Source organism: Syngnathus acus, chromosome 13 (genome assembly GCF_901709675.1).
Source record: "Syngnathus acus chromosome 13, fSynAcu1.2, whole genome shotgun sequence".
In the NCBI taxonomy this organism is placed as follows: Eukaryota; Metazoa; Chordata; class Actinopteri; order Syngnathiformes; family Syngnathidae; genus Syngnathus; species Syngnathus acus.
The window spans coordinates 11,304,037-11,329,687 of NC_051098.1; the positions used below are offsets into that span (position 1 = coordinate 11,304,037).

The following is a 25,651-nucleotide window of genomic DNA, read 5'->3' on the forward strand; positions in this document are numbered from 1 at the left end:
TAGCAAAGTGTGCTTGCTTGCTTCTGCAGTGATTCTCTGAAGGCAACTGCAGACCCCAATCTTATCTTTTATAGATTTCTACCATAGACAGTGATGTTAAGTTACTTCCAAATGTAATATATTTCATATTACTACCCACTTGCATTTGAAAGTAAGAAATTCCTTTAAAATATCACGTTTACATGCTTTGCGTCGAAGAACATAAATAAATACATAAATAAATAAATAAATGCATACAAAACACACAGACAACACTAACACATTCTTTTTCCATCTCATCATTTTAATGGAAAAAACTGAGTCAAGGGAAGAAAAAAAATGGAGAATGTTGAATTTACAAATAATTGCAGTGTTGTCAGCATGAGAATAAAAAGTGTCTAAGAAGATTCCATCTTCCTCTCATAGGTAGAAAATTTTGAAAATAAAACAGAAAAAAAAACTTTCCTGGGTTATTTACAGAAGACAATCAAATTAGAGGAGAAAAAAACCCAAAATAATAAATGCACACGCGCACATACTTAAAGTTCTTGCAATTTTCTTCTTTTTTGGTGGGGAAATCAAAAAGTGCAAGCAAAATCACAGACTGAGAATTTACAAGAGAAGTCAAGAATGGCCAAAAAAAAGGATCAACTCTGACCTTGCCACACCACATTTTGAAATTGGGTCATGGGATGTTTTAGATTTCCATTTACAAAACATAGTGTTTGTCTCACAAAATGGCTGCCATCTCCTTCTCACATCATACAATCAAAAAATGACTCCCAACGTTAAGTGCCAGCAAAGCTTTTCATTTTAAAGGTTTTTCAGTTACCATCCATCAAAAAAAAAAAAAATACAAACATTCTCTCAATCACACATTCAGTCTGCTATTTCCACTCAGATCAAGATTTTACACTCATACGACTGTGGATTTAACCAGCATGACAACCTCAGAGACTTTAATAGGAGAGTTCAACAGATAATGCAGAACGTACCAAAGCAAACTTGGTAAAGTTGCAGATACAGGATTGCATTTTCACCATTTGAGGCTGCATGGCATTAACGGATCTGCCAGCTCCCCAGAACATAATGGCACTGCCAGTTGGTTCTTCACCCCCCATAAACCCGGAAATACGCTCACTAATGAACAGATGCACTAACAAAACATTAATAGGCGCTCATCACTGATTGTTCCTTGTTTTAAATTGTTACTTTTGCTTGACTTTGGTGGAGCTCTGTGCTGTACTGTTCTACAAACATCTGATGATGAGTTAAGACTTGCACAGAACAAATGACAGAAAATGATATTTCCCTTTTGCACTCTTTGTATCTACGTTTAAATCTCACTGATGATTGGAAAAATGAATCCTGTTTGGTTAAAATCATTTCCTAAATTAGTTTGTGAGTTTCCTGTCAGGTCAGCCAGACATCCTGGCTCAGGATATTATTTTTCCTCCCCAAAATATCTACGACTTTGCATCTTTAATGAAACATTGTACTTTCTCTAGTTGAGTGACACAAATGTGCATGCTGGTTTTAGTGGTTTGTTGTGCTGAGAGAGAGCGAGAGAGAGAGAGAGAGAGAGAGAGAGAGAGAGAGAGAGAGAGAGAGAGAGAGAGAGAGAGAGAGAGAGAGAGAGAGAGAGAGAGAGAGAGAGAGATGCATTTGGATGCAACTACAGCTGGTCATACTGAGCTTGAGTTATTGGAGTGGTTATTATTAATAAATACAAATTAAATTAAAATACTAAAATAAAATATGATTATTTTAGACAGAGTAAATTGAATAATAAAGAGAAAAACTGCAGTTGGTTCCACAATTTGAGCCCCTGAATATTGAGGGACATGAAAAAAAAATAAAAAAGAGAGGTAGACAGCAAAACAGCGCAAAAATAATCATGTATCACTTGAGAGTTGGTGTTGTGGAATGGCTGGTAGACTGATGTGCGTCACAGTGTGAACTCCGAGACTCATTTGAATTTGGTTTTGCACGAAAATAATCCTAGTTTGTAACGTTTCCTGTTTAAAACGACGACTCAGTCTCACCCGCATCACTGCCGGAATGCTTGACAAGTAAAATGTTGTTGTTTTTCTCACATTCAAATGACATCCCCCCTACTCAACTGCTACCACCTCACATAAAGTAGCTCCCATTGAGTTTGGAGCCAGTTACAACTACTACTCGGATCCACACGAACGCACCCACGCACACACATTTTAAAACACGCCTAATTTGGCCAAAACAGCTTTTATCACAAAGACATTATTGCGATTTAAGTGTGCTTTCTTTCCTGTTCAATTATAAACGATACATTTCCCAAACAATCAAAAAAAAACAACAACATGCAAATGAAAAATAATAAAAATGAATCCTTTTTTTTAGAAAAAAAAAAAAAAAAAAAGGCCAGACAAACTGCACACGACAATCCTACATTCTCAACACACGGACGATATGCAAGCACGTGGTGATGTGTTGGCTTCACAGTCATTGTCTCACCCAAGTGGAAGGATTTTTAAACAGTCATTTCCCTGCCCCAAATACAGTGTTTGATCAGAGATAGTTGATTTGAGTGGATCCCCTCTCTTCTTCCACATGTTAATCTTAAATGGACACTATAAGCTTTCAAAAGCCATTCTGAGATCATCCACTAGATGTTAAATTGTCTTCAAGAGTTTACTTTTAGAATGTGTCTGAATTCTGTACAATTATTGGAAACTGCTCAGGGCAGCAAGATCTTACGGAGAAAGTTCATTGCGTCACCCTTCAAAGTTTATTTTCCAAAGTTTGTATGAGTGAAAGATCCGGCCCTGTTGTTTTTCCGGAGTCTTCCGAGCCACGTCCTGTGCTTCGCACCTTTCCGTCTTGGTTAATTCTCACTCTCTACTTGAATGAGTTGCAGCCAAAGATCATTAGGGCTCTTCTGAGGGCCCTTAAGGGGGCACCAATGGAGTAGAATTCTTCCAAAGTGCCCTTGGCAGACTGGAGTGTCTCGTGAGCAAACCTATTGCCAGCTGATGAATTCTTCTGCACCAGACGAGAAAAATGTGTTTTTGTGTGTGGATGTGTCTCTGTCGTCGATTCACAGCAGAGCAGCAAATAGACGTTGGAAGTTACAGCATAGCTCTCCTCAGGAGATGTTTGAATGAAGTCGCTGGGTCCTGTGCTGAGTCAAAGGTCGCAGGGGTCGGAACGTGGGGGTGCGTCGGTGCTTCTCGAAAGGGCAACCCAAGCACGGACAGACAGAGGGCGACGGAGGGAATGTTTGGGACGGGATGAAGGGCCAAAAGGATGAGGCACGCAAAGCTAGCTCTCCAGATTAATTAATTGAGGGTGATGTAGGCTGAGGCCTTCTCCTTCAGTTGTCTCAAACACAGATGACAACTCCAGCTTCCTAAAACACACACACACACAAATGACGAGTTCAATCACTGCTATTGTAAAGCCTTTTGGATTAATCCTTCATCTCAGGGTGTTAAGTCATGCTGTAAATGAAAGCTTGCTGTCAGAGCATCACATTTGGGCCCGCGGTTAGCGCTTGGAAGGGATTTGACAAGTAGGTTAGGACGGGTTTGGCGCATTCATTAGGAATCAAAAGTGCAGCATTTGTAAAAATAAGTTCTGTTAAAAAGTATCTGTTGAAAGTTCATGAATGATCACAGCCCTCCCCTGCCTGTTGTGGGAGGTTTCCTATGGTAGGCAGGGGTGGGGTCACCTGAGTGAGGTCACCTGTGCTGTTAAATTGTTTGTGCTGTGCTCATTTATTTTCTCAACTCCCCCACCAGGTAAGACTTTTGGGTTTTGTCCTCAATTTTCACTCCAGTTACCTTTGATTTACACATGTCAACATATTTGCACCAATCATACACCACTGATTCTTACTCACACACCTTGTATTTAATTTGGTATTGAATTAGTATTGTTTATAAAATAATTGGCCCTTTGTTATTTCCCCCCACAGTTAGATTTGTGTTGTGACTTGCCGTCAAGGCAGGCTTGTTAGAGAAGGCTCTCGCTAGATTGATTTCTAATACTTGAAATTGGAATAAAAAAAGCATATCCAGTGTTTAAGCTAGGTTTGGTTAGCAAAAGTATTACATACCTTCAGGAGGTTCAGACATAGGAGGGCTCAGGCAGTACATGTGGTAACCTCTGTCACAATCGTCACAAAACAACAGTTGATCCTGGAACAGAAAAACAAATGCTCAATTCAACTGATAACATGGCGGATTTGATTTTTGTAAACAGCGCACCTGCGCCATGGCGCAGATGACGGCGGATCCTGATTTTCGTATCGGCGCTAGGCTCGTGGTACGTGTTTGCCAATTTGGTTGGCAGACCGGTCTCCGCCAAGGTGAGCGGTCCGGTGCAGTTGAAGGAGTGTCTTGGAGATGCACCTGGCGGAGTGACAATTTGGTGGCAGAAAGTCGAACTAAACCTTGCGAATGTGCTTTCGACATGTCGTGATTCAAGTGCACGACTAGTGCAGTGCCACTTTTATTTATTGACTACAATTGAAGTTGGATGTGTTCACTCCCACAACGGCGCAGCCCACCCTCGCTCCGCCGGCCTTCTTCCGGCTGGGAAATGAAAACATCGGGTGGAGTCGCTTACATAGAGCTGAGAGATTTTAATTGATTAAAAATAGAACTTCCAAACAATTAAAATTGCTAACTTATATACAGCTCAGAGTGTCATAGACTGCTGTGCTGTTAAATTCAAATGCCGGCAGTCAGTAAAATTGTGTTTTTGTGTGTGGTTGCAGCCACACGGGTTCACGAGGAACACTGAAATTGTTGTAATGGGAGTTGGGACGATGTTGTACAAAATACCGCATGTAATTACTGTACATAAAGCTTTGTTGATTTCATTCTGCAATCATAAAAAAACATGTCCAGTAGGACCACAAGAGCAGCAGGCTTTGTTGTTTGCACATGTGCACAAAGCAGGTGCAGTGGCATTTCTGTTGCGAGGCAAATGTTCCATTAGAAACCGATTCCTTTTTTTTTTTTTTTTTTTTTTTTACATTTTCCACAAATTTCCTTTTGAGTGAAATCTTACGTCATTCTCAGAGGTGCCACACAGGCTGCAGGACTTGCACTCGATGCACTGCCAGCGATAAGTCCTCACTGCAGCTGTCATGTTCACTGTGAACTGCAGACAGGACGGGTGGCCTGGGTGCGCCACATGCAAATGCACACACACATAAACACACACACACCAGCACGGACATACCCACACAATTTTCACAACTACTTTCTGTACTTTGGGCTTTGCCAGCCATCCATCCATTAATTGGATTACGTCCTCAAAGTGATTTATTCAGATTTGAACGATGTTTACAGTGGATGTGGACATCAGATTTCATTCAATAATTATTTTATGATGGCATCTATTTTGCATTGTTTAAAACTGATTATGTTGTGTAATTCAAAAAATGTTACATATTACCATACATCTACTTCGTTATTTATACGTACATTTTCTAGAGACAGTGCCGTGAAAAAGGACCATACCAGTGTTTTGCATGCTTTAGCCTCTACATTACAAATCATGTACATTGTTTTGGTTTTATTTTGGATAAACAAAAAAACATCAATTGAACAAATCAAATAAATCAAATCAAAATACAGCAAACCTGCAATCTGTCCATTCATGCAGACTTTAGGAATGTATTACTCTTGACACAAACGGATTGATGAGCTAATAAATGGTACATGCAGAAGCATCATCATACTCGAGTCCTATGCACAGCCTAAATTCTTATTTGAAGCTCATTTAAATCAAATCAAATAAAATTCATTGTTGATGGAAAATGCACGCAACTTACAACATGAAAGGAAACAAACACAAGAAGGTGAAAACAAAGGTATGCTTGATTTTAACAAAATCATTATCAGTGAACCATTTGGAATTTTAAAAATAATATTACTACATCTTAATTCTGTGCATGTATTGCCATCATTTTTGCTGTACATGATTGGTTGAAGTTGGGCTCATAAAACATTGGTATGGTCCATTTTTTAAAATAATTGAGAGTCTATGATATGACCTTTCTGATGAGAAAAGGTCACTGTGTATCAACAGAGGACCACCAAACATCCCCATAATCTTTACCCTACCTGAGCGTCCACAGTCAGCACAGGAAATAAGGTCCTCGGGACAGCCAGTCTTCTTTGAGCCTCCAAGGCAAAAGTCGCAGTATCCATTGGCGATAACCGAGCCATCTGCTGCTTTCTTGGCTGTCAAAGGGACAAAGACAAAATGGCGCATTAGAAAACAATGACAAAATAATAAAGACAAGCTTCGGAAAAAATAAAGTTAATGTAATTACATATGCCAGTGGAACCTCTAAAGTTATAAAACAATCAAGAAGCATATGGAAGTTGTATAGGTTAAAAAAAGAAATAAATGAGGCATTAAATGAAAGGGCCAAATAAAATCTTGCATATTTGTCTGGTGTGCACCCAGCACCCAGCCATGTCCTCCCACCAGCAGAGGGCACAGAACCCTTGCTGTGACCAACTCACAAGCAGTCCAGCTCCAGCCTCCACATCCATCTCGACAATTCAATTGTCTTTGCTACTTTTGCTGTTGATTGCGTAACAGTCACATGACCTCTGCGCACTTGTTCTTGCACATGTGTGTCCTTTCCAGAAGATGCAATGTATGGTCCTTTTTAATTTAACGTGGATTATAAATAGAAATGCATGCAGACACATTTCGACAAACAACAAAGAAATCATTCGTGATGAAGAATAGCAAAAGATAAGACGTAGAGAGACAATAGCATGCGGTTGTGCTTGTGTGTGTGTGTGTGTGTGTGTGTGTGTGTGTGTGTGTGTGTGTGTTTGTGTGTGTGTGCGCACATGAGCCAGAGGTCATTAATCCCGCCATTCCTGGGTGGAATTTGGTTTGGCCAAAAGGGGGTGGGGTGGGTGATAATGTGATTGAAAAGAGGGTGAGAAGAGAAGGAGCCTCACAGGGTTAGTCGTTGTAATCCTTCCAATTCCATCAATAATTTAGATGTTTCTGATCAGGATAGATCGAGAGACAAAGATTTGGAATGACTGCATAATAGTATTTATATATGCTGCTGTCCTAGACACAGTAAAACGAAACAAGTGCTGGTCGTAACTATAAAAACACTTTACTGTGCACTGTTTAACAACATGGATGCTCGGATCAAAACAATATTACACATCATAACATGTTAGGATCGGCTTGTTATCACGATGATATTTAAATCACCGGCGCTTTTGTGGAAGGAAAATATTCGAGGCGGTTTTATAGAGTTCCGCTGACCATGGCTTGCCAGTTTTACCTTAAATTCATAAGACAGATAGCCGTATCACAATTTTAATAATCTTTTTGCGAGCGATAACATGATGAGATCTCGGTGGCATTGGCTTCATTATGGAATATATTACCTGTATTTCATCAAACAGGTGATGGCAACAGATACGTGAGGTCCTGGTTTGTGCTTTGGTTGATTAATAAAAATTCATATCATCACTTGATAGAAGATTTAGTGTGGCGTTATAGGTCTCATCATCTTTAATAGGACTGACAACCCATTGGCTTGAAAATGGAAATTGCACCGATGGGAAATACTTGTGAAAGAAAATTAAAACTCAGCGTGTTAGTTTTAGTAATTTATAAACAAAATATAATATTTCATATTACACAATATAAAATTGTATACAAGTTCTGCATTTAATTGCCGGGGATACTAAAATTTATGCCAAGGGGGGCATTTTGTTGTAATTTATATCACTTGGCTGTATCTAATTTGGCAGGCTTCCACTGAGTTTTAATACTTAAAGGTTGTAAATGTGTCAAAATTGTTGCTGCTGCTGCTAAAACCGCATGATGAGAAGGACACTGGGACGAGTTCCTGGTGCAGTTTCGTACAGCGTGTTTAGTGTTGTTTTCTTAGTTTGGATAACAGTCTCCATTTTTTTTCAGCTCTATTTAATGTTGTGGCTGCTGAGTGAATAATTCTGCATTGAAGTGTTTTTATGTTTAGGAAAATCAACATAGCCAGATGTTTTCTGTGCATTATAAACAAGCCTGGAGCCAAAACAAACACAGTATGGTCACATTTTTACGGTCATAAATACTTTTATGTTTTTATGTTTGTTGCCACTGATTGGGCCTGATGGGATATATGCAAGACGGGCAATTGGAACACGAGTATGTGCAACAGTAATGTTTGTGTAGCTTGGTTTTTGTATTGCAAGCTTGTGAGTGTCTGAATACCGCAGAAGTGAATCAGCAGGTCTTGCTGTATTTGAGTTGAGGCTGCCCGATAGAGGAGGAGGAGGCGGGGGGGGGGGGGGTTCCATCAATGATTAAATGCCTGTGGGCTTGTTTTAGAACCAGCCTGCAACCACAGACACGCCACTGCTGGCCATATGAGGGAGAACGAGAAGAATGGAAACTAGCAAAAAAACAAAACGTGAGGCAAAAACATGCTGCAAGTAAAACAATGTGAATTTCACCTCTTCCTCCCAAGCGCCATATTTTCTGTGATCCACCAGCCCCATTTTTTTTTTGTCTCCTTCTTGCTTGCATTTCCATTTGTTGTACCCCCATATCTCCCCTTTTCACTGACCCCTCCTTTCCCGCCTCCACCTACTCCCCCCCCCCCCTCCCCTCTTCCAATTACCAAGAGGAGTATGAGCAGAACCACACACTTCACAGCTTTCAAGTGTTGGAGAGACATCCTCCTGGGAATCATCCAGCGAGCAATGAATCCACAAATACCCCCTCCCTTCCTTATTTCTACCCCTCCTTGCCCCCCCGACACCACGTTACCCCCCATCTTTCTTTTCTCACTCTACTCTTTGACCCCATCAGCTTATTTCACCCTTCTTCCACACGGCCCAATCGCTATTTTTGATAATACACTATTATCTAATATGCTAATATTTTGTGTAACAAGTTCATTTTGTTAAAGTTATGCAAAATCCAACAAGATTCTATGTGGAATGAAACACGATATTAAGTGAATGTAATTTGAAGGATTAGAAATATTAAAACTGAGTGATAATTAACTTTATAATGGCTTTATCGCAAGTCATTCTTTAATGTAGCGAATGAAATAAAACTATGTAGAGTAAAATTGGGTTGACTTCACATTATGCTACATTGAGTAATGTATTAATGGAAACTGAATAGTTTGGAGATAATGCAGCAATTTGACTTTGTCACAAGAATACATATGACTTTTTGACTGGGGTCAAATGTTATCCTATTTTAGAAATGTAAATGCTTTTCTGCTAATATTATTGTGTGCTGGCAGAAGTCCAAATAACATATGCTCCACATTTGACCCCTTGAGAAAATTTGACCTTTCAAATATTTCAGAGCCAATGTAATGTTTGGCATTTTGAATTTTTAGCCGGATAGAATGCAAATGGTGGCTAACGGGTCAAGTTGGCCCTCCATGAGTACCTCACGTTAAATACATTAGACTTAACGTGACACAAATGACCTGATGTTGCACAGATCTTTTTCGGCTGTATAATTTAGATCGTGAGTTGCGTTTGAGTGGTCTCACACTACCTTTGAATAAGGTCTGATTCTGCAATGCGACATTCACACCTGCCGGATCACCTAAGATGGATTTTCTGGTGTTCGCTATAAGTAACAGCGGTCATCAAGAATCGACTATAAGTACCTAAACCTTTAAATTTAATGACCTGTTCAAGCCTCCCTTGACAGCAATCACTTCAATCAGTGGCGGAGCTAGAGGGGGGGCTGCGAGGGCACTGCCCACTCCCTGAAATATGTTTGGATCCCAAAGTTTCCAGGCCAGGTAATTGACGTTTTGGGTACTTTCTGATTTTTTTTTTCTCAACATTTCCACATGTGCCATGTAGGGAGCATATAATAAAACTTAATCAGCAGTTTCTGAAGGATTATCATGTACCATTCAATCATGACTAACTAATGAAGGCAACCAATTATTAATAGTGGAACCTGCTCTCATAATGGTACTGTAATGTTGTGGCCCTTTGCCTTATCAACATCAAGAACGATAGAAAGATAGATTTTAATAAGAAATTCATTTACATATAGTATATGAGATTGTGTTAATTTTTAGTAAAAAACAAGACAGACGAGGTGACCAATATAATGGGGAGAAGACGACAGGAGCAAGACAGATGAGGATTTCAGTGATGGATGACGCAAAGGGCAAAGCAGAGTCGAGAGAATGGAAGAAAAAGAAGTGCAAGATGAGGTGGAGGTACAAAGAGGAGTGCAAGGAGGGGAGGTGGGGAGAAAAAAAAAAAACGTGCCTCTGGTTGTATCGGAGCAGCCGCCTGTGAAAGCACACACTCTGCACTCCTGTCGCCTTACTGCTTAATGAGGAGAACCTCTTCGGAGTAAAGCATAGTACAGTACACACACACACACGCACACAAATTTACTCCAGAGTCTTTGCTTTAATAACTTTTGCTGTCCAGTTTCGATCCCATCCCCCACTTTGTCTCTATAATGTGATAAATGAGAGTCTTGGTGCTCCTCATCTGTCCAGCCACACACACACACTCGCACAAAGCATGTTGGGTTCTTTTTTTATTACCTGAAATGTACATACCATACATATGCATTGTTGCAGACACAATAGCTAAGATGCTCAAGGAGACATTTTCAGGTTTTCCTGGTAGACAAGAATGCAGTCGGATGGAAACCGTCAGTCACAGATGAAAAGTCACCGTCTTCCTCGCTCATCCCTTTTTCCTCCCCTCTGCCTATGTACCCCATCCTTTCTCTTTCTCTTTGCACTTTGCACATGTTCTCATTATGGCTGTTTTTCTCTCTGCTCTTTTCTTGAGCTCTTTTTTTTTTGGCGACTTTCTCCTCATCCTGCTTTACACTACCTGCAAAAATCTAATTGGAATTCTGTCCTGCAATACATCTGGCCATATCTGTCCCTTATCCACTGCAGCTATCATATATAACTCGACCTCCAATGTACGCACACACACACGCGCACACACAAACACACACATATATTTTTCACTCACTCAGCAGGTTGCGTAACTCCCAAAGATGAGTGGCTCGAGATGCATGCAATGTGTGTGTGTGTCTGTGTACATGCGGAAAGTGTATGCGTGTAGAATACAAGTGCGTGCAGAGATGACATTGCAAAGTAGGTAGGGAGAAGCAGGTTTGGTGCATAATAAAACTTGATCTATGGCCGCTGTGTAATAACGCCGACTTGAAGCGACGTACACGAATTGATCATATTCTGCAATCTGCATTTGTGAGCTCGTTTAGTAAATAGCCACAGATGGGTGCAAAGACACACTGCAGACACACAAAAATGTGTCTTTGTGTTGTGTGCACGCTTACTTGCTCTCCCTTGAAAAGAACCACTTAGCCAGCACACGCTTCTGTCCCCTCAGTTAGGATGCAAATGATAGATCCTATTCTGTTCTAGGGTGAAATAGCTTTGAATGTGTGCCCAAATCTTCACAACACAACACATCACATAACAAATAGTCATTTGGGCTGGAAGAAAGAAGTAATCTTATGGAAATTTTGAGATCCAAACAGTCTAAATGGGTGTTGTGAGGAACTGTTGTGGCAGTTATGCCCTAAAAAATGTGGTGGTACTGGTGGCACGCTGTTTTTTTCCTCCACACCGGCTATTGAGAAAAAAATGTATACATGCTAACAATTTTTTTGATTATCAGTTTTAAATAATTTATTATTATTATTATTAGTTTAATTGTTTTATTATTAAATTGTTTATTTTTTATTATTATTCAGTTTTATGACATTGACTCATAGAGACTCCATACCCAGACAAGATATCAATAGACAAATTGTTTGTGGGTGAGGGTAGATTTAGGAAGTGCGGTAGGGAATGCTGTATTATATATTGGTGTGTTTGTGTGTGTGGTTGGTTCATTGGAGAGGGCAGCATATCCAAACATGGTCGACACAAGCGTGGAACCACAAAGCAAGCAGCCATCGCCGGCAAGCCACAGCACATCATCTTGAGACAGAATACCAAATGTAGCAGACTCCAATATTACCCTGCCTTCACCAGCCCAACACTCTGGGGGAATCTATATGATGAATCATGAAGAGATTTTTTTTTATTATTCGTATTTTTGCTTTTCTTCCAGTCTCTACACCAAAAAACGGCTTCTTCTCTTTGTCTGCGTACTTCGCCTTGCTTTCTTTCTTTATGTTATTTTTAATGAACTGAGCTTGCCCTCCTCATGATTTGGCTTTGTCCATCCGTCCCACTGTGTCTAACTCACATCTTCCTTCCTCATTACACCCTGCATTCGTATTTCATGTCTGTCTGTCTGCATGTCGGTCTGTCTGTCTGCCTCCTCTCTTTCTGTCTCTCTCTCTCTCTCTCTCTCCATGACTATTTCATGTTTTTTTTTTTCAATGTACATAACAGTGTAGTCTTTAGGTGGGAGCCCTGGCGGTAACCATGGAAACCACATTGCTAGGCAACAGCCGTTTCCCTTTCTCTCCTGAGCCAAGCAGCAGTGGCAACAATCAACCAATCAACAGCGAAGAAAAAAAATCGCTGTCATGAAAAGTTATGAACACATCCACGAAGGCGCTGCATGGGACATCTTAACATTGGAACGAACAGCACGTTTGTCCCATGTATCACATGAATAAGAAAAAATGAATTCCTAGCTTTTATTTCTCAGTTGTGGCCAAAAAAACTAGTCGCAAGTTCAGTCCCAAGAGAGGACTAAATAGATGTAACAGTAAACACAGAGCTGCCATTTTAGTCTGTCAGCTATTCTTGTATGAATTTTGCTGATCAGAATTCATCTCTAAAACTGTCGACCCAAACGAGAAGGCCATATTGTTGTGTAAAAATAATCACAACAACGACAATGCTGAGTCGTAACAAAGAGATGCTGACTTTCAAAGAGCTCTATTACATGTTGACCACATACAGCAGATGTGTACCCCCCCCCCCCCCCCCCACACACACACACACACCATAATTGTTCATATAACACATGTACACAACTCAAGGCCAATGACCAGACAGCACACACTCAGTGTTCCGACTGTTCCACATTGGGCCATCTGTCTGTCTATCTTTCTAGATAAAGTAGCCCCTAAATCTCAATTCTGAAATGGAGTGGACGTTATATAAAACCCCCTTGCATCATTATTCTCTTAGCAACATCCACACCGTCCCATTCTAGTTGCATTCTGCCATTTGCTCGTTTCATTTTCTGTTTTCATCGACCAATTGGCCTACCTGCATCTTGATTCCAACCAAACCAATTTTCAGTCGGACACTGAGCGCACCCCGTTATCTCCCCCCCCTCCTTATTCATCCTCCTCCCATCTGTCTTCAACCCTCTCGCCATCTCATCAATGCCAACACGCAGGCACAGTCTTTTCTTTGCTGCCTCCATGCAATTTCATTCTTGTCGACCCCTATCGTATTTGGGCGATGAGAAACTACAAAGACAATAAAAAAAGACATTTAGCACACATGCATTTATAATTTATTTTTAAGTAAGTAGTATATCATCTGTGCTCCGGAGGAAGGCAAAGATTCCGTTAGATGATGAATGAAATGACTTAAGGGAGAACAAAAAAGAACAGTGTAAAAAAAAAAAAAAACTGAAAAATGGGGTGGCAATTCTGAAAGACTTTGTGCACACTAGAAGCTGCATATGGCACCTATAGCGTCTAGACAGCTTTTTTTAAAGCCAGAATAAAACATGAATTATGCATGCAGTGCTGTTCTCATTCAGTGAAGCCATATTAATATTATTACATATGGGCTAATACTGACGGGTGGTAGCGTGTCCTCCATTATACACATACGAGTGGAGAGCCATAATGCTGCAACGTAGACATGAATGCATACATGGGCGAACGGGCTACACGTTCGCATGACCCCACCCACATATATATAACCGGCAAGACAGCTAAGCTTCCTTTATTCATTGCAGCAGGGAAGATTGCATTTTCAAAGACCGTGTGTGTGTGTGTGTGTAATGTATATGTGCATGTGTCTGTTTATCTGTGCATGTGCATATGTGTGGACTGACTTTGGCAGGGAAGGATGGGGGATATTAAACAATTTAAATACACACAAGCAAAAATGCTCATGCACACACTTGTGCATACACGATGGGCTAGTCTGTTCAGTAAGATAGACCAATCTAACATTGTCTACTGCCAATTAACTGAGAGGCGTGCGCCACAGTTTCAATGGGAACATGGATCTTATCGGAGCATGCAGCATACTGTACAAAGGTACAGTATGTACTCGTTGCCACTTGATGAGTTACATTTGCACAATGAGATCCAATGCAGGAGTTGCGTTACATTGTGTACTTTTATAAAATTGATTTTTACTGACACTGGTAGTCGGGGGCGGCATTTAACAAAATAATGGTTGCTAAAGATTGCTGTTATTTTCTGCACAGGTTTTAAGACTTCTATAAAAAAATTATATATGAAATGTAAATTTATTTATATTATTTATTTATATAACAAAAATAATAAGATATGCATTTTTCAGCTTTTTTCCCATGATTTAGCCATGCACGACAATACTGACCTCTGAACTATAGTACTATACTATAGAACTATATATAAAATATAAATTTGTTATATTATATTATTTGTATAAAACATAAAAAGAATAAAATACACATTTTTTTGCCTTTTTTCCAGGATTTAGCTATGCCCTACAATACTGACTTTTGAACTATAATAGTTACTTGTAAATTATTGTCATTTACAATCTTATACCAGTGGAAGTATGGCAAAAAAAAAAAAAAACACGTCTCACTCGTGAGTTATATCTAGAACATGCCCATGGGCTACTAATGTGGTTTTGGGGTCCATGCTAGTGACCCATGAACTAGATCCTATCCCAACCATCTTCACTTAACAATCTTAAGTTAACCCAACATGCCTCTTTGTGAGCAAAAAAATGCAGAAAACCCAGGAACCATCCAAACTCCACACAGGAAGGCCCAAGCTAAGATTTGAACCCAAAACCTGAGTACTGCAAGTTAGTCAAACTAACCAACAGACTTCAATGTCATCAATGAGCTAAATGCAACAACCATCCACAGACTTACGCTTGTGGTTATTTTTGCGCTGGAAGGGGAGTGTGTGCCTCTCTGAGTCTTCCTCGCCCTCTTCGTCTGCCAGATGTGTGTGAGTGTAATGGTAACTCAGCCCTGGGCGGTTCTTGTAGCGCTTTCCACATACTGGAACACAAAAACAGACAAAGAAAAACATAGTAAGTTGAATTTCGGAAATAAAAAAAAAAAAAAAACCTACAAAATACTGTTATTAGTGCAAAACTCACTGTCACAGACATAAGGCTTGTCTCTGTCTTCTATAGCAGGTGGCTCTTGTCGCTTTCTCATGCCACCAACCCCACAGGCCTGACATACACACAGACACACACACACACACACACATGTAAACACACACATAATTTAGGTGACAGGGACAAAACAGTTTGCACATACTTGCAGAAGCAAACATTTAAAATAGCGGAGCAAAACACTCATCACTCCACGTGTCAACACATGAACACGTTTGCATTTTAATCATCTGCTCGCAGTGCAAAGTTTCACTTCCAGCAGGAGGGGACTGATGACACCTAGCAGGGGACCAACAGCTCCAATTAACAAGCCTGGTGTCGCTGTCAAAGAGTGTGTGATCGTATTCAAGATACATTGTTAACACTTGATTATATTCCCACATGATGCCCCGAAAGAGACAGAAAAATGACAACTAAGTCGTCTAATCAAAGCTGTATGAGGAAAAACAGAAAGATAAAAAAAAGATTACTCTTTTTTTTTTCAGCAGCCAAACTTCAGGATCGTTTGTATTTCTTGCCTTCGCTTTAATCTAATCCAAACAAAACAACAACAACAAAAAATGCATTTTACATGACGAAAAATGTCAGTGATGCCATACCCGTGCTTTGGTACGGTTCTTGCGCTTCGGAACATCTTCTTCCATCTCGTCCACATCTAGCTCGTGAGGGAAATCTCCGACAAGCAATTTCTGTAGAGGAAATAGAGATTGTGCGGTAACTCAACACAAGATAACATAACCCTGAAAGAAAACCAGAAAGAGATCAGGAAAACGGACATGCCTTACCTGACACTCGCTCATGGGCTCCTCCTCTTTCGTTTCTACCTTCTTGTCCAGCGCATCCCCGGCAAGCAGCGACTCCAACACAGGACCATCTGGAATACCGCCCTCCTTCTTTAGGGAGGCTTCATAGTCTAACATTGCAATGAGAATACAAACATTCTAGCAAATTTACTAACCAGAGAGCATAACAATATTGCTCTATTAACAATATCGTTGCAAACCTCTTCCAAAAATTCAACTTCCAACATAAAGTCGATTATTATACATTTCATTTCCTCCTTACCAATTTTGAACTCAATCGGTACAAGCCGAGGGTCCTCCAGAATATTTAACCGCCTCTTCTTACGCCAGCACCTAGCGGGATATGTGTACAACTGACCTGGTGCATGACCTAAAATTCAAAACACACACACACACACACACCATAACAGACATTGCAAAAAAAGCAATTTTATGCATACTTATTAAAACAATTAATGCACATTGTAAAAGACAGCAGCAACTTACAGTATATTGTCTCATTGAGTAAACTCACAAAAACACTTTTGATAAAGTAAAGAAAGCCTGTCATCTTAAGCACACACACCCACACACACACACACACAGAGTGTAAGTATCTCTCTGAGGGCTCGTTTGTGCCAGTGGCATATCATCGCCGCAGGGGTGTCTGTTTCTCTGCCAAATACACTAATGCTAGAGTAAAGAAAGTAGAGAAGATGGCCCACAAGGTAGGGGGTAAGCAAGCAAGGCGGAGGAAATAAAACCAAAGAAGGAATGCGAGGACAGAAAGAAGCAAGCAGTGCCCGAGAAGGAATAAAATGAAACTAGTTGTCAGCAGATATGAAAGTCCCACCTGGTCCACGGTGGTTCTTCTCCATCCAGATGTAACAGTTGCTCTGGGCCACGCCTGTCTGGGAATCCAGGAAGGGGAGACGCATGGAGCGTTCGGCACACAGACGGGCATTGTAGCTTCGGCAGTGTTCAATGGCCTCCTTGTAGAACTCTTCCCCAAGACTGGACCACAAGAACGAGAAAAGGAGGAAAGAAATGCGTCACTCTCAAATGACTTGCAGTTCATTATTGTTGTTTTAGTTGAAATTTCCACGCACTGAAAATGTCCTTCATTTCCAAACAATCATTGGAGTCCCATTTTCGAATTCGCAAATGATGTTTAAAATGGTTTCATTTAAAAGGTATCGAGTGTTGAACTGCAGAGTTGCGCGATGCCATTAAAGTGCAGCAGATGAACTGGCAAGGACTCACAACAGTCAAATTTGACACAATTGTCACGAATGCAATCTTTTTTTTCTCATTCACTGATTTAGTCTTATTAACATTCAGTGCCATGTTGTGCTCTCTTACCTGTTCTTGATGACTGCACCTCCAGATTGCCTGTGGGGGAGACAAGAAGAAGCCCAACAGATGCAGTATGAGTCATATTTCTTCCCGACCTGTTTTCCCTCTCTCCATTCCACTGTTGGTTTGACTTTTCACTCCTTCCCCCCACCGCCTTGTGCCTTGGGCTTCATTCTCTTCTATAAGCACATTTTTATTTACTTTTACATTCTCTCGACGTGATTTATTGTGCGTTCACATCCCTCTTTGTCTTTTTACAGTTAATCACTTTTCTCTTGCGTCTTCCTGCTGAGCACATGCGCCAAGGTCACTCTGGTCTACACGCACCAGAAACATGACACACATGCCAAGTCAAAGCCTAGGTAAGCAAATGTCACTGCTTAATATCCAAAAAATTTTAACTTATGCACCGAAGTTATAAGAAAAGCCACGAGACACATTATTAGGTACATCTGGCCACTTTAATTTTATACCCATGTATGGATAAAATATAAGTCATGATGTGACTGAAAAATTTGTTTAATCCTAAATTGTAAATATTTCTACAAGTGTTTGTCTAGTGCAAAACGCTGTGTGTTTTAAAAGGGGGCGTTTGCGCCGTTGTGGGAGGAAACGTACACAACTTGCTTGCCATTCAGTAGAAGCAGCTCCCAGCATTTCCTTTAAATTCAAAGTAAAGTAAATTCAGTGTAAAGTTGGCACTGAAGATCTGTCGTCAAAGACCGCCTTCTATCACAAATCATGCGCCTGGGTGTGAAAAACACTCCTGTCTTTTAAAAAAAAACACCTGCAGAGGACAATGCGGTCTGCCAAATTCCCAAACACGCTAAACTAGACTTGCACCAGAACGAAAATGGAGGTGTGCCAGTCTACTAAAATAGGGCTTAACATCTAAAAAATGAATACAACTGAAAAAAAAAAAGCTAAATATACAACAAAAAGACTGTTTATGGTTTTTAAATATGCATTTCTCTGAAGAAAAAAAAACTCAGTCCCAGCTCAGCAGATGCTGATAGTTTGTGGGTAGCATTTTTAAAATTTACCCAAATAATCCTGCAATCTCCCTGGCCAACACTGGCCATGTGACATTTAAAGGATGTGATCCCGGCAAACAATATGTGGGGCAAAGCATGCCCACGTTTGTTAATATGTCACAACAAATGAGCTCTTCAGTCTGCTGAAGACAAATCAGCTTTACACATCTGTTCTTGCTACTGCCGCATCCACTCTCAGCATTTCAGCCTTTTTCAGCTCGCATCACTGTTTTAATGCCGTGCCAGTGATAGTCCCAGCAGTTCCAAGCAAATACGAATTGTGCACGATAGAGGCCTGTTCAAAGTAAATGATCAATTAAAGCCAAAATACTGAGGGGGAAATGATCCCCATAGAGGCATATACCTGTTTTGTGTAAAGCGCAATGATGGGAGACTGTAATATTTGCCGGAAAACAACAATGACGGGAATACTTGGCATTTAAAGCTTCGCTGATGACCAAAGTAAAATACCAGGGAGAGAACGATTCGTGGGGGGGTTGAGAACACATTCAAAATGTAAAACAGGCCACCAAAGAGCTCCCCATCCACCACCTCCCAAAGCACCCTCTCACTTGCAATCCTCTCCCTTCCATCACATGCCGTCCATTGAGCTACCGAAATGTTCCGTGATAATACTGTAAGTTGACAGCTGGAGAAAATAGCTTGCATCAATTTAGGTGCGGCCAAGTCTTATAATATTGAGATAGGGAAGCTAAATGACTGTTTGTGAGATTGAAAGTCGGTGGAGCCAAAGAAGAGGGGGAGTAGAGAAGGAAATGCCTTAAAAGAAGGTGGTTTGATTAAAACAAAAAAGGGGAAGGATGGGGAGAGTAGACAGGGAAGGGCAAAGGAGATGGAGAAGAGTGACATATGATGGGCAAAAAGTAAGGATGGGAGCACGATGACCTGTGAAAAGCTCATTTTGCGGGGGGGGGGATCGCTCATGGACACCACTTTTTCATCTTTAATCGTAAAAAAAAGGCTTGCAGACATAATGGGGACCATGAAAGCCTTCATTTTGGTGAGAATGGTCACCACTGAAGCATCTAGATGCAGTCTTTCAGGAGCAGTTTGAAAAAAAAAAAAAACCAGATATGAATTGCTTTTGATTATCAGTTCAAATGTTGTTGAGTTCTGTTAGTGTTTCTTTTTTTTTTTTTTAAATGTATGTCTTAAATCCAGTCAACATTTGTCCAACTTCAATTAGAAGGAAATAAAAGCAACTAAAATAAGTTCAGAAAAATATATGTAAAATATACAAAACACAAAAAAAAAAAAAAAAATTATAAAATGAAATAAAAAATTATATACAAAACATGCTAATACTGATGCAAAGCCATGACTTTAAATACTGTAGTTGTTTTAAATTATGTTAATCGAATCTCTTGATTGGTTTATTGAGTTTGTGGGTTTGTCACGGCGTACATTTTGCATCTACTTTTCTGCCGCCACGTTCCACACCTGTGCTAAGATAAACAATTTATATTCCCAGCAGCGCCGCTATGATCCAGCTGGTCAGGCAGGATGCTAAGCGCACACACCACACAGAGTCTCATCCAGAAACGAAACTAATCATCACACCACGCATGCCACAATCAAATTCATTCATTCAAACAAAAAAAGGCTAAAATGTTGTAATTCTTTTTTTCCTCTTTCATTTTCTAATTCCAGGATTAATTTGTCTAACTGTTTACAGAATGTGCAATTGGAAATAGATTGAGCCTAGCGGTAATTAACTGGCATTTTGCCCAATGTACACTAAGCAGAAGCTGCAATGAAAAATGTCCAGACAGACATTACTTTAATAACAAACACTCAGCCTTTCACATTGCAAGGCTGCAGATAACACAAAGAACATCTATTCTATGCATATTGTAGCCTAGATATGTCACATACTGGCTACTGTAAACATCATTGGGTACATCCGCACAGCCGGATGAGATCCAGTCTTGACAGAGTATTGTGAAGATATTCATTTCACATTTTTTTATTATAATGATTGTAATTTGCTTTGTTGTAGAATTGCTCTGCATGATAATGAGAGGTGTTTCCAATATTTTATTATAATCATTTGGTTATGTTTTATTGCTCCTTTCAGAATCATACTATTAAAATGCACCGGTATCTGTGAAATTATTAATTCATCTCTTTTAGTGTTGGATAGACAGAATTAGTGACTCCACCAGGACACCCTGAGCTTTTGTCCTGTCCTGTGCTGCAGAAGCAGTCTGCTTCAGCCCAGTCCAATGTTTCATCCTCCCTTTCTCTCTCTGACACACTCCTAACTGTATTTCCTGGTTACAGCAATTAACACTCATTAGAGTGCAATAGAGGTACACAGGGCTCCCCCTAGCGGTAGAACCCGATCATTGGAGATGCTCAAAGGAAATCTTGGGAAGCACCCAAATTAATATATATATAAAAATCCAAATGATAAGATAGTAGTTCTGATTCAGTTGTGATTTGTGATATAAGAAAAAAGACTGCAAGTTGATTTTATGATGTTCAGTAGATGACTTCATGAAAACAGCAGATTGCAGATCACTTACTGCTGTGTATATTGGCGCATGATAAGTGCATTAAAAAAAAAAAAAGCTTTCAAAATATTTGTACCCCTGCAGTCAAGTCTACACACCCGCTCCACACACCTGTTTCACCCACTTGCTGTCCATCTGTGCACTTGCTCGCACCCACGTGAACAAAAAGTCCACTCATAGTGGCATTTCCTGGCCTGAGGAGCTTTGTGTGTGCACACAGTCAAGAAGTAATATCAGGCGGCCTTCTGTACTGTTCATCCCCTCCCCCAACTCAGCCCTTCCATGGCTGAACTCAACAGATTAAACTATGCAATATCACCCGTACCAATCCACCACCACCACCCCCAATTCAATTTCTTTTCCACTGTCCTCCACTTTCTCGCTCGCTCGCTGAAATAACTCTCTCTCTCTCTCTCTCTCTCTCTCTCTCTCTCTCGCCCATTAATGCATACAACTTGCAGTATGTGTGTAGCTTTATGTATGTTTTAAAAACCACAGATTTAACATTTTAAGAATAGAGTTGCCTATGATGATGTCCATTATCTCAACAGAACATATAGCTCACAGTTTTTGGTGTGACAATATTATTGCTAAAAGACACCAAAAAGGTTTTGAATCCTTTATGTGCACACTTGCCTCTTTTTTCCTGTCCACACGTGCATGAAGAGTCACATTGGTGAGTGTGTCTCGATCGCCCTGTGCATGCGTGCATATCTGCTCTTTGTGTGTGTGTGGGTGTATACGGCGCATAGCTATAGCTGCAGTGTGTATTAGTGCATCAGGGTGAGGCAATCTGCCTCTGAGCAGCTCCTTCAGGTGAGATTTATTGCCACTGCACTTGGCCTCTTATAATGGCGATGGACTCCTTACCCCCGTATCTGGCCCTGTGTGCGCATGTGAGTGTACGGGTTGGCGATTTCTTGGTTTAACCCCCTCCCTCCCTCTGAAAACACGCCACCATCACGAGAAACTCCTCCCATGTCTGCATCCCTGTTCAAGAGATGCAGAAAGAAGCGGTGTTGGTGTTAAGAACTCTTGACAACAAGGTGCACCGGACACAAGAATCGAGCACTCATCCTCAAGACGCTTGCGTTGTTTTCTTCTGCGATCGTTCAGCTCGGATGACTAGTTTGAACTACAAATTCCTGGATGGAAATCACTCAAGGTCCCAAAAGCAGTGGGGCTGACTGACTGTCAGTTAGGTAGCACTGGAGAAATAGGTCATAGAGCTAAAAATACTTATCTATGTCTCTCTCTATCCGTCTCTCACAGTCTTTCTCAATCCTGTCTTCTCCAAAAAAAGTAAAGCAGAAATAAAATCCAAATAAAGAGAAGATGAAAGGAAACGAAATAACCCTTAAAAACATCAGACCTTAAGGCTTGCTCCCTTATGAATAAAGAAGTATGAGCAGGAGGGAGTGTGTGCGCGTGCGTGTGTGCGCGCGCACGCACACGTTTCTACAGATGAGCAAGTTAAGGAATGGTGGGGGAGATTGAAAGGGAAAATGAAGATGTAGAAATGGCTGTGCTTCAGCCATCACACGGGCCTGTTTGCACACCGAGGTTTATTACATGGAACTCATTATTCACTCAGCTCAGCCGAGCAGGCAGGGCAAAAAAAAAAAAAAAACAGAACTGCTGGCAATACCAGAACACGCACCCATGAAGACAAACAAAGGATTGGAGGTGGGATATCTTTTTTTAGAATTTTTGGGGGGTGGGGGAAATCAGTATTTGGTTGGTCAACATGAGAAGAAGACAAAATTATTTCATTTGAACAAAAAGATGAAAAGTCAGAGTTGAGAATGCCAACATGTACTGTGAGTCCACCGAAAAGGAAATGAGCTCAAGGAGAGCCTTGAAGATTTCTGTGAAATAAACTGAATAAAATTTTCCCCAGCGCTCGACGGAACATGCAAAGAAGTTTGATGGGCTTTGGGCAGTGGAACCAATGTGACAAAAGGAGAGCAACACTGTGAATTTGGACGTGTCCAAATAAAAGGAGGGATGGAGAAGGAGTGATGGATGGATGGGGAAAATGATGAAGGGAGAGGGCCTGAACGTGGAAGCGGGTCATCAGGGGTGATAAGAAGAGCGAGAGAGAGCAAGAGAGAGCGAGAGAGAGAGAGATTATCTCTAATCCAAGAGAGAGAAAGCGGAGGGAATTTTGGAAAGACCCCAGTAGATTGGAGGAGTCACTGCTGATTTGTCTTGAACGTCCAAACACAACACAGTGGGCACCCAGTGGTGATGTTTACCACAGGTTTCACATCTACTGAATTAATTAGCAGCTTTGAGGGCATTTCAGGACAAAGATAAACCTGCGACACAACAGACCAAGAAACCAAACCTGTCAACTGATGAATTACCTGATGGACACTTTGCTAAAATGTGCATGGGAACAAAATGCATGGATGGAGATCATTATTTCAGCCAAGTCTTCTTTCTCATATCTTGCCCTTTCACCAGCATCTTCTATTTCATGGAATTCAGACCATCAAATTCACCTGACATCAGTGTTACAAACTATAGAATACAATGTGAGGCTATGAAGGCACCACGCTTTTGACTTCCAGCTGCATGCATGGCAAGTGCTCTTTAAAAGCAGCCCATACAGGAGAGTCATTCATGGACGCCTGCGTCACACAGATAGATCCCACGCCAAATGGCACAACCTTTGCAAATGTGGCGAACAAAACAACTCATATGAGTTCAAGCGTAATACTGTAATCTTTGCACTGGTACCTCACAGATGCTCACCATCCACCTTTTTGGCCGGATGCCTAAGCGGGTAGCAGGCGTCTGCATTCCGCTGCAGACAGTCACGGCAAAACAAAAAGACTCGGCATTGTCAAAAAAAAAAAAAAGGAAAAAAGATGCTGCCTCAAAGGAACTTTAATCTCCTGGAGCACGCCATTGTGGAATTAAACGCGCGCTAAATTGCAATATAAATGCAGGACGTGGTGTTGCAATTAGGCTTTGATTGCCGACTTAATTAGAATAAAATTAAATACCTCGGCCAAAATAGCGAGCACTAAAGGTAATGTTGTCGCCTGAAGCTTCCTACCTGTTCCTCTCTGTCCACACAGGTAACGCTATCTCAACTGTCTGCCTTCCTCCAGCCTGCCTCTGACCGTGATCTTGGCTGGCCACACTGGCAAGGGACATACCGGGTCACTTGAATCCAGCCCCGGCATTCCTGCATGCTCCTGCACTCATGCGCGCTGCACCTGGCTCGGAGAAAATCAACACACGCTCCGCTTGCACCGAAACGCACAATCGCCCCGTAGCGCCGACACAACGCAGATAGGCAACTTTTCTGCATTTTTATTGTCTTCCCTCTATTTGTGCTGTGTGCGCGGCATGCACAGAGGTGTTGGCAGTCGTGCAACGGTAAATTCAATCACACTGACAACGTTCACCAATAGGGAAAAGGCGAATGTGTTGTACTTACGATTTGAGGTGGTTCTGTACCGCTGTGGCCATTTTGGTGTAGTATGATAGAATGCAAGGATGCGGCGCCCGGTATTGTACATGTAATGTAGCAGCTATTTCAATTTCATTCATTCTCTGGGGCTGCGGCTGGAATGGGCAGCCAATGGGAGACGGGAGCGCATGCGACAGCAGAGGGGAAGTGTAGTTTTTTACGCATGTCAACATGAAACATGTCCAGGAGCAATGCACTACAAGTACCAGCGTGGGTAGCGAGTTCAAGGATGCCACGGTCCCGCCTTGGATCCGAAAGGGCAAAACCACCCATCCACAGCCGAATTATTGAACACATACAGTACAGTTAAATAAGACCGAGATGGTTTTCATGACTGGGTCGCTCGTGTACATTGATGCCGTTATTCTGTGGCTAATAAATTGCAATAAATTCGGGTTATTGATCAATTTATTTAAATAAATAAATAAATAAATAAATAAATAAATAAATAAGTAAATAAATAAATAAATATGTTGCCCTGCCAAAATGAAGATGCATTGTGTCCATGCACATAACCTTTTTCTATGAGGTCCTGCACCCGGCAGCTTTAATTATTCATTAATCAGGAACATTGAGAGGAGGGCAAAATTGATTCCTTCTGACATTCATGATTGAATTAGACTTGGACCTTCTCTAACTCCCCGCAACTGCACTTTCCTATTACAGTTTTTCTCGGTTGTTTTGGTAAATTTCTCAAGTCAGAATTCAATTGCTCAAAACTATTTATTCAACTTTCATGCCATTGTCACATCATCATTGCATAAAAAAATAAAGGCCATGCTGTATATGTATTAAGTGTATTGTAAATTTGAATGGCCGCAGAAATATTTGCTTAAGAATTGTATTTCCTAATCACAACAACACAAACCATGTATAAACAAGTAGTTATATATTGAAACGAGACAAATGAGCTTCTCGTAATGCAAAGATAAGTTTAGCATGTTGCCTTGGTTTCCCACCTCTGATCTATGTGCATTGTGCACGCTGCACAAATGCTCATTAAAGTTATTAATTTTAAATGGCATCGTTGCAATTTGACATTTAAGCCACAAGAGAGCGCACTCGGACCACCAACTGAAACGACGTGCTCACGTCATCGTCTGCGTCCA

The 25,651-nt window shown here is 40.8% G+C and overlaps 1 protein-coding gene across 3 annotated transcripts; it reads right to left on the reverse strand.

Moving 5' to 3' along the window:
• Window positions 1-620: 620 nt before the first annotated feature.
• dpf1 (D4, zinc and double PHD fingers family 1) lies at window positions 621-24,648 on the reverse strand. 3 transcript variants are annotated; one of them, XM_037267986.1, is made up of 13 exons: window positions 24,510-24,648; window positions 17,491-17,520; window positions 16,982-17,142; window positions 16,412-16,519; window positions 16,132-16,220; window positions 15,946-16,035; window positions 15,326-15,404; window positions 15,093-15,224; window positions 6,099-6,218; window positions 5,038-5,150; window positions 4,230-4,373; window positions 4,079-4,160; window positions 621-3,370 (listed from the first exon to the last, which is right to left on the reverse strand). In XM_037267986.1, the coding sequence occupies exons 1-13, from the start codon at window positions 24,620-24,622 to the stop codon at window positions 3,300-3,302; spliced, it is 1,332 nt and encodes a 443-aa protein (XP_037123881.1). In that variant the 5' UTR covers window positions 24,623-24,648; the 3' UTR covers window positions 621-3,299. The 3 variants fall into 3 exon arrangements, with proteins under 3 accessions (XP_037123881.1, XP_037123880.1, XP_037123882.1); XM_037267985.1 differs by having other exon boundaries at window positions 16,132-16,259; window positions 24,510-24,646; XM_037267987.1 differs by lacking the exon at window positions 4,230-4,373 and having other exon boundaries at window positions 16,132-16,259; window positions 24,510-24,642.
• Between the last annotated feature and the right edge of the window lie 1,003 nt (window positions 24,649-25,651).

Coding starts and splice junctions, on each gene's coding strand:
- dpf1 (XM_037267985.1), bottom strand. CDS start 24,622: ATGAATGAAATTGAAATAGCTGCTACATTACATGTACAATACCGGGCG. Junction 17,143..17,490: donor GGTGCAGTCATCAAGAACAG/GTAAGAGAGCAC, acceptor CTTGTGGTCCAG/TCTTGGGGAAGAGTTCTACA. Junction 4,161..4,229: donor TCATCTGCGCCATGGCGCAG/GTGCGCTGTTTA, acceptor TTTCTGTTCCAG/GATCAACTGTTGTTTTGTGA.